General features: G+C 45.3%; 1 protein-coding gene across 1 annotated transcript; it reads left to right on the top strand.

The window, feature by feature from the left end:
• Positions 1 to 3,402: 3,402 nt before the first annotated feature.
• Positions 3,403 to 9,326, top strand: LOC123165941 (thioredoxin reductase NTRA). The gene is made up of 2 exons (XM_044583704.1): positions 3,403 to 4,577; positions 8,970 to 9,326. Exons 1-2 carry the CDS (start codon positions 3,539 to 3,541, stop codon positions 9,038 to 9,040), a joined length of 1,110 nt encoding a protein of 369 aa, XP_044439639.1. The 5' UTR covers positions 3,403 to 3,538; the 3' UTR covers positions 9,041 to 9,326.
• The last annotated feature ends 218 nt before the right edge of the window (positions 9,327 to 9,544 follow it).

Genomic DNA, 9,544 nt, shown 5'->3' with positions numbered 1-9,544 from the left:
ACACCTATAAAGAAACTGTTGTGACCATACGCATCACCTATATATATGTCCAAAGCTGGTGGAACCCCAATTTCAGCATGACCGTTTCTAAATAGCTCCACTTGACCATGCCATACATTTTATGCATATCCAACTTCAACACACATACCTGATTTTTTTTTGGCTTTATTCATCTTCATGAAGCGGATACATTCACAAGCTGAGATTATATTGTCAGCGATGACTCTTCCAAAGACAAAGGTAGATTGTTATTCAGATATGATCTCCGAGAGAATCATCTTTAACCTGTTTGACAAAACCTTAAAGGCAATTTAATAAAACATACTCTCTCTGTCCGAAAAAACTTGTCACTCAAATGGATGTATCTAACACCAAATTAGTACTAGATACATCCATTTGAGGAACAAGTTTGGGATAAGTTTTTTTGGATGAAGGGAGTACGTATTACATAAAGTACTAGGCCTAAATTGGCCGAGGTCGCCGGTGCTTACCACCATTGGTACAAGAACAATGAAAGTCCTGGCTGTGCAGTATACGTAGCACCGCCACCGTAACTTCCTCCCCACACAAATCCCAATGACATCGAAAGAAGTGCGCCGAAATACCGTCAGGCGCAGGAGCCTTGGTCGAGAACATTTTTGAACAATGCGTTCTTGATGACCACCTGCGACTTGAGCTCGGAGACCAACGCATCGTTCATGCAGGTATGCTGTCCAAGATCAGCTGCATGGCCACCGATTCTTCAAGGTGTACAAAGTGCTCATGAAAGGCACTACGGCACTGATCCAAAAGTTGATGGTTCTTTCGACCCGTTTTATCTTTATATAATTAGCACCACGATCGAGTTTGGGAACACAATCCCGCCAATAGGGGTCGGGTAATCTTCTGTTTGCCTTTCATCTGAATAAAGGTGGCCACGATATCAGCTCTGAATCTCGCTGGAAAACTCCAAAACAGAAGTACGCTGCAGTGGAAAATAGTTCAGGAAATTCAGTAAGCATGCCGCACGCCTTTTCCCCTTTGCTGCTTTGTGCTTCCTTCACTCATTTCCAACTTTAGAAAGACAAAACACCGGAGTATGGATGCTAATATTTTAACTCTACTAGGACGCTGATCTGTGCAAAAGGAAAGACAAATTAAGAGGAAGAGTCAAGAGAAGATCATTGGTATCACCGGGGCACTGTCACGACGACAGAGTCCAAGTAAACAAAGACAAAAGATCGCTTTACCAACTACTCTGCTGAACTACGTACCAAGCAACGAACTTTGACGGCAATAGCCAATGCTTAGCTTTGTATTCTCTATCTTCGAAGTGGAAGCTTCTATCCTTTTGTTTTCCATCCGGCCAAAGACATGGTCTTCAACTGGCGTCGTTCGGCAGAGTGGACGGCAATGGTTCGTGTTTTGGTCATCTGATTTCTTCTCCGCTCAGTGAAACGGTGTTAGTTTTGGCATGTCGGGAAGCTTGTTAGGTTATACTCGCTAGTTCTGTCTTGGCAGGTCGGGGATGGTTGTTCAGCCCTCCTTATCCATTTTTTCCCGGGACGGTGACGTGATCCTCAATCCACCATTGCCGGCTTCTTCCGGCCCTCACTGACGATTTCTCGACCGTTGCATGAATAACATTATCCTAACTCCGAGGTTGTTTCAGAAATTTAGAAGCGACATCAAGTTTTGATCACGGCGCGCCGACAGCGAGTGCAGGAGAAAGACAACGTCGATATATCAAAAGACGGTTATGTTATTTTCTGCTTCAAGAATAATTTTGTAATTGTTGGATAATTTAAATACATGTCCTTGAAATTCGATCAGAAAAGAAGTTCTACGTTGCTGGGTACGTTCCCCGCATTGACATGCATGCATGGGCATCTTTTTGTTTAACACAGTACAGACGCAAGTACTCATGTATACGTACACCCCTATAAACGCACACACGCATATCCTACCCCTATGAGCATTTCCGAGAGGCTGAGCCGGCATATCATTTTGAGATTTTATAAAGTCACCGTAGACGCTTCGTAGTCGACGGAATGTCTTCTCGCACTGAACACGCATCGCCGGAAATCCTGAAATAAATCCAAAATAAAAACGAGTATTAGGATTGGAACCCCTGGTGGCATGCATGAGCATCGATGTTCATATCATAGATGACATCAATGCACATGCCAAATCTCCATTTATATCTCTTCTCCACTATTTATATATTCAGAGAAAACATAACATTCTTTTTTATCCTCCAATGTTTCGCTTTTCACCTTCGTCCAACCCCACTAGGTCAAATTTCTTTCACGGGTTCCAACCCCTCTTCTCTTCCTCCCTATTTCTATTTTAATATATTTTTCTTCCCACCTTGCTTGTTCCTCACCGATTTCTGCTGAAAACCGCCTGTCTTATTGCTTTACCAAATGAAATTATGTTCTTTTTGTAAGTCAAGTAATCTCTTGTTAAGGAATCCTTTTTTTTGAAACCGATGTTTAAGAAATTTTGATTGAACTGGCAACTTATGTATATAATCACATTATAATAAAAATGGCAGGTAAATCCTGATGATGACATACATAATATTTTATTCGGCTTCCGTACAGCCTCCTCCTCCTCCAAAAAAGAAAGTTAGGGTCCATGCCTCTCGCCGGCGCCGACGCAGGTCCGCCTCGCCTTCGGTGGCCTTAGGGCCATGGAGGCGCATTGGATCTTGGCAAGGGCTGGCGGGAGGGCTCAGTTTTTAGTCATTTTTTTCAATTTTGCTAGGGTTTGTGTCCTGCTTAGGAAGGCGAGACGGCGACGGCTCCCTGAAGATGGAATAAAGGTCTCCTGCCTAGCCCCCGTTCAGGCGGTGCGTCTATCATCGTTGGTGGTGTGGAGGTGTGTCTCCGGCAGATCTATCTTTGGTGGATTTGCTCGGATCTCATCGTTATTCGTCTACGTTCGTGTGTCTTCGGTTTGAATCCTTCCGATCTATGTTATTTTTCATCGGAGACGTTTGCTGTTCTGGGGTGCTGGTCCTATGAGGCCTTATCACGACGACTTCCCGACTGGCTACTACAATAAGCTGTGTTCGACTCCGGTGATGAAGGGCGATGACGGCGGCGTGCCTTCGACTCGCTTCAGTGCTTGTAGTCGTCGCTAGATGGTTTACGGATCTGGATGTAATTTTTATTTCTTGTGTTTGTTGTATGACATGATTGAAGATGAATAGATTGGAAGTTTTCTCATAAAAAAATAAATGAAAACGCACGTCATGTATGAACAGACGTAAAAATCAACAAACTAGCCGAGATTGAAATCCTGGTCGACATAGCTAGCCGTGTCAAACATTTGCTCTCGAGACTCAAGGGAGGGCGTCGAGCGGCCGAGTAGGACCACACGTCGGCGACCGGTTGCATAAAATCCCGCGCAAAACCACGGCGGCAGCAAAGCCACGCGCGCGTCGGCCCGTTCCAGTCACCACCTGACACGGCCCGGCCCGACGACCCGCGCCACCGAAAACCCACCCAAATCCCCGGCCGCCGCCGCCCGCCCGCACCCCCCGCCGGCCTTGATGCGCCTCTGCTCCAAGCTCGCCGCGCTGCTCCGGAGGTCCCGCCCGTTCGCCGCCGCCACCGCCGCCGCGTCCGTCTCCGCGACTGCCACCGCCGCCGCGGCCGCCAACGGGATGGAGGAGGCGGCCGCGGGCCCGCTGCGCACGCGCGTGTGCATCATCGGGAGTGGCCCCGCCGCGCACACGGCGGCCGTCTACGCGGCGCGCGCCGAGCTCAAGCCCGTGCTCTTCGAGGGCTGGCTCGCCAACGACATCGCCGCGGGCGGGCAGCTCACCACCACCACCGACGTCGAGAACTTCCCCGGCTTCCCCGACGGCATCCTCGGCATCGACCTCATGGACCGCTGCCGTGCGCAGTCCGTGCGCTTCGGGACCAAGATCTTCTCCGAGACCGTCACCTCCGTCGACTTCTCCTCCCGCCCCTTCCGCGTCTCCTCCTCCGATACCGTCGTCCACGCCGACTCCGTCGTCGTCGCCACGGGCGCCGTCGCCCGCCGCCTCCATTTCGCCGGCTCCGACGCGTTCTGGAACCGCGGGATCTCCGCCTGCGCCGTCTGCGACGGTGCCGCGCCCATTTTCCGGAACAAGCCCATCGCCGTCGTCGGTGGCGGGGACTCTGCCATGGAGGAGGCCAACTTCCTCACCAAGTACGGCTCGCGCGTCTACATCATCCACCGCCGCGACGCGTTCCGCGCCTCCAAGATCATGCAGGCACGGGCTCTCTCCAACCCCAAAATCCAGGTCGTGTGGGACTCTGAGGTCGTTGAGGCCTACGGCGGCTCGGACGGCGGCCCCTTGGGCGGTGTCAAGGTCAAAAACCTGGTGACCGGCGAGCTATCCGACTTCCAGGTGGCCGGGCTCTTCTTTGCCATTGGGCACGAGCCAGCGACCAAGTTTCTCGCCGGACAGCTCGAGCTCGACTCCGAGGGGTACGTGGCCACCAAGCCGGGCTCCACGCACACCAGTGTGAAGGGGGTCTTCGCTGCCGGGGACGTTCAGGACAAGAAGTACCGCCAGGCCATTACTGCCGCAGGATCAGGTATATAAAATGCTTTCAGACTTTTGTTTAAGTTGCCTTTGATGACGCTGCATTGTAGTTACGACTTGAAATCACTGCCAATCATGGGTATGATGTTTTGATAAATTTAGAATTAAATACGTTCCTGCATTGTAGTTTCCCATTTATAGAACATGCAGATGGTTGACACATCTAGTTTAAATATAGAAATTTCTAGCGGCTTGTCAGTATGTTAGATCAGATATTCTATCTAGTATCTCGTTTTTAAGCATTTGTGCTCCATTGAATTTTAAGTCAAACAGTAGGCATAAAACGTGATGATGCAGCACTCCAGTGCCGTTTTTTTTTTTGCACCAAGCCTTAATAGAGATTCATATGCAAGGAATAACCAAATAGGTATCCCTTTCTGGAGACAGTCATTTGTGCTGTTCAAGTATAGTCTGGTCTGGGGTCAGGATCCTGCATTGTTGTTGTTGGTTGCCATTGAATGATTCACTAGCTGTACCCCACTTATCATGATCTAAGGGAGGGGGATGAGGCCAGAGGATATGGGAAGATGAGAGTGATGTAGCCTAGCCACTCAGACCACTGACTTTATGTCATTTTTGTTCCTGCCATTGTTGTTCCTTGTGGTGGTCATCAGCTCATTGTTGCCCACCACTACAGTTGGTAGCTTCACAGGAGAGGTAGATAGACCGGGAGGAGGAGGCTTCCTGGGAAGGCAGCTAGCAGAGGAGCAAGTTGAGCATGGTAGGAAGGGGTTGAGTGTGGTGATGAAGAAGGGACAGCCAGGCCCAAGGCGGCACTATGGGAGGAACAAGTCGAAACGAGACAGGAAGGGATTGAGTGAGGTGGTGGAGAAGGGAAAGCCCGGCCCAGAGGACCTCTGATTCGTCCTGCTCTTGCTTCTCCTATTACCCCTTTTCTTTTCCAAAGACACTTGCCTTGTATAAGGTATCATTTAACTTTACTTGGGCCATCAACCTTGATTACTTGTATAAGGAGTCATCCCACTTTAGTTGGGTCATCAACCTTGATTTACTAGGTCACGCTCTGCACTCTATTTGCTAGCAACTTGAATAACACTGTCCACCTGTGATCCTCTTTTTTGGCACCCTCGTCTAGCTACGTTTTCGCGCAGCCTACTCAAGTTCCTAGTAATTATATTGTTGAGTATAGTAGGTAATTTGTGTATTGATTTATGATGCATCAGCTGTTGAAGATATGCCATGTTGAGTTATGATATTGTACTAGGAAAATGCATGTGCGTTGCACTGGGGTATAAATATTCTAGTACGCTAGTTTGTGATTTACCTGCCCATATTAATGTAATTATGTAAATAAATGTTTATCAAATCCTGCCTGTGATTTACCTTATAGTTTGACGAGAAGTTTGGTAAGTAAATTAAAGTGGGATAGGTTTAGAAGGTAAGTAAATTAAGGTGATTGATTGTCATATGGAGAAGGTTGGACGAAGGGGTGGTGGGAAGAAAAGTGGAACACGGAACTTTACATTATTTTTAAGTAGTAGAGATAGAGATATTGTGACACTTGTTGTAATTTGATGCCTTGACAACTGTAGTATTGCTTAATGACAAGGTTAATTTATGGAGTGAGCTAGAGAAATCCGAACTACTGGGCCTGCTGTTGTGAATTTTTGACCCTTATGTGTGGAATTGGGGAGCAATAGCATAGTCTTGTTTGGTATGGTGTTGCTATCACTAAATAATAGGGATCAGATATTTTTCTTAATGTCTCCCTTCTAGCTGCATCCATGGTAATCACATGAAAATAGTTATGCTGTCATGGTTTCTTTGGGGAATACTAGGAGATGCTCCACTTTGGTTGTATACATAAAGTTGTTCCCTACACTTTCGTAAGCCCAGACTGGAGTAGCCGAATCATAGAACTTTGGGCATGTTTGGATTCTTTGTACAACTTGCTCTGCCAAGGAATGAAAAACTAGCCCCACATGATTAGTAGCTGAAGGTATTTGGTTATGCTGTCTTTAAAGTGTAAAATGAGTGTTCATTTTCAGAAACATATAATTATTTCTTCAAAATATTGTATAATATTTATTTGATACTCTTTAGTGGACCACAGCATGACCACAGGTGAGCCCCAATTTTGCTCCCCTCAGTGGGCTCATATTTCTCTGCACATGTGAGCAGAGTTTTCAACAAGGCCCAGGTGTTGGGTCAGCGGCAACCCACTGCCTAGCATCCAGGCCACCAAGGTCCTGCCTAGGAATTGCACTGCAAGATCATGCAGCTGAGGCTGCTGAGCACTGGGCATTTTCTGTTCCCTTTAAGGAGGGTTTTGAGCTCCACCGAACACTTGTCTAGTAGTCTTGCTATGAGATTAAATGGCAGTTGGATGGGCTAGACAGGGAACAAAACTCTTGCTCCACTAACCGAAGCCCGTTTGAAGTAGTGACGGAATGGCAGCAGCCTATGCGTTTACTTGAAAGTAAAATGACCTATAAGCATCAGCATCCTCTAGCTTTTTTATACAGAGTTTTCTCACTAGGTTTCTCTTTTCATCGTTTTGCCTGATGGGGGCTTTCCCCTAGTTCTTATTAGATGACCAGCCAGTACAAACGAAGTCTCACCATACAAAGCCTTAAGAAAATCTGCTTACTTCACCCGCAAAATAAAATAAAATAAATAATAATCTACTTACTTCTCATTCAGACCATGCGACTATTTTCTATGTCATTCTTTTCGAACAATATCAATATCAGAGGACTTCAACGAGCTTCACGGGTAAACCCTAAGTTGTGACATTGTGGCAATTAATCTGAACATGTTAATTTTTTTGTATGTGGTTGCAAAAGTATCGACCAGTCATTTTAGACGTAGAATCATGTCACTGTTACACCAAAATGCTAGTGCAGGGCTTTAAGAAAAATGCAAGTGCAATAGCCCAATGCGGCTGCTTTTGTGATTACGAAGCAATATGAAGTACTTTTATAATTAAAAGCAAATAATCTGCACCAAGGGCACTTTTTTTTTTGGTGAAAAAACACATCTATTTTGGACTTGGTATGCTGGCTTCCTTTACATGGAATCCAAGCAATATATAGTCAGTTCTATTTTGCAAACATCATCTGTTCTGTCCAAGTTACCCAGTTCTTTTTTCCGAGAAACTCGCAGGAGCATGTTTTTTGGAATAACTTGATGAATTTGGTAGATCCTTTTAGGAGACACTCAGTGGGACTTAAGAGTTAAGAGTCATACTAAAACTTTAAGCTAATAAAATATGAGTCTGTTGTGCAATTTATAGATTGTTGTACGTTGATCTGGGCTGGCTAGGACTTTTGAGTCATTAAATCTAGAGTATCAACTTAACATTTTTTTTGGGACTCTTTTAAGCATTGAAATTATAAGCCACACTGTCATCATTGAAATCACCACAGCCACATTTGTCAGCATTGTTTTAGTTGATTTTGTCAGGCATGGTATAGTTGCATCACTCTGGCACCTGTCATTTATGGTATAGGTTTGATGCCATTGTCCTTTATGTGAATAATGTGATATAAAAAAAGAATAATGTGATATAAATCATTGGGGTTACTGTAGCAAACAAGGAGTCAGGCTCAACTTTCATGTGATGAGTATGATAAATAAGTTATGCTAACCAACAGAAATCATTGTAAAATACCAAGGCATAATTGTGTTCTTCCATGTTCCATCACATGCCCTGTAATAAGGATGTGTCGACATTACAAGATAGAAGCACATTGTGAAACGGTGAAGTCTCCATGGCTTCATCTCTTTGATTATGGACCCTCTTATCTGGCAAACGTTCGCCAGGAGGGGTGGCATTTGCGAACATTTTGATGGGATTTTAGTTGTGGGTGGGTGGCAGTTTTTTCAAAGTGACATGGCATTTTCTGTGCCATGTCGCTCTGAGAAACTGCCACCCCGCACACAACTAAAAATGCCATAAAAAACATTTGAAATGCCACCTGTTCCCAGCGAATGTTCGCCAGAGAACATTTTGATTTAAAGTTGCACAATAAGAGTAGTATATCAAGATGTAGGATAAGGGTGCTGCCATTGTTCGAAAAAGTTGCCACAATATCCCAACCTGGCTATGAACATCAAAACTAACCGGCTTTATGAACACAGAACTGTGACATGCTTTGAGGGGACTCTCCCCTCCTCTGCACATCACCATGTAGCCATCATTTTTTCTTTGTAAAATTACACCATAGGGGCCTCTCGTCGGTTTTCCAAAAAAGGGGCCCCATGGCATTCTCCCAATTATGGCACTCTTTATGGTTCTCTACTTGAAAGCTTCAGTCATATGGCTGCAGTATCTGTTTGCGATGCTTGTTTTGTGGAATTAGTTCACTATAGTGACGTGGAATAAGTTTCTAATTCGATGTTATATGCATTGGTGGTGCAGGTTGTATGGCTGCTTTGGACGCGGAGCACTACCTGCAGGAGGTTGGCGCACAGGAAGGGAAGACTGATTGACTATATGTGGGGAAAGCAGCTCGTAGTTCTACAAAAATTTCATTGGTGCCAAAATCTGCACTCTGAGGCGCAATTGTGATGAATCGTGGCAGCTCCTCAAAATCAGCAGATTGTTATTGTTTTTAGGCCGCAAGTATATGATACACTGTTGGAAATTTATTCCTGTGGATGGTCAAGTTGTGCCGGGGATTTCACATTCAAAATACCTGAATGACAAAACGAATTTGTGAATCCTGATTACTGTCTGCTGTTCCGACGAAATAGATGGAAGGAACATTTAAACCCAGGCCAATTCCGTTCTTTGAGATCATACTCCCTTTGGAATTTGGATTAGAATATAAGCCGGGCACGGGATTTTAGATTCTTGATTTGACTAGCAAAACTTATGTTGAAAATTATATCTCTAGATTAATCGTTGAATGAACTTTCCAAATATATATGTGGCATATTATACATGTTTTGCTAGTTAAATCGATGACCTAAATGCTCGTGTCTGACTTATAT

The sequence above is a fragment of the Triticum aestivum genome, chromosome 7D (assembly GCF_018294505.1).
Source record: "Triticum aestivum cultivar Chinese Spring chromosome 7D, IWGSC CS RefSeq v2.1, whole genome shotgun sequence".
In the NCBI taxonomy this organism is placed as follows: domain Eukaryota; kingdom Viridiplantae; phylum Streptophyta; class Magnoliopsida; order Poales; family Poaceae; genus Triticum; species Triticum aestivum.
The sequence above is the reverse complement of the archived record's forward strand: the minus strand, read 5'-3'. Positions and strand labels throughout refer to the sequence as shown.

What these genes read in the sequence shown, in the direction of transcription:
- LOC123165941 (XM_044583704.1), top strand. Translation starts at nt 3,539, where the DNA reads ATGCGCCTCTGCTCCAAGCTCGCCGCGCTGCTCCGGAGGTCCCGCCCG. An exon ending in CATTACTGCCGCAGGATCAG is followed by an intron (nt 4,578 to 8,969) that starts GTATATAAAATG and finishes TTGGTGGTGCAG; the next exon opens with GTTGTATGGCTGCTTTGGAC.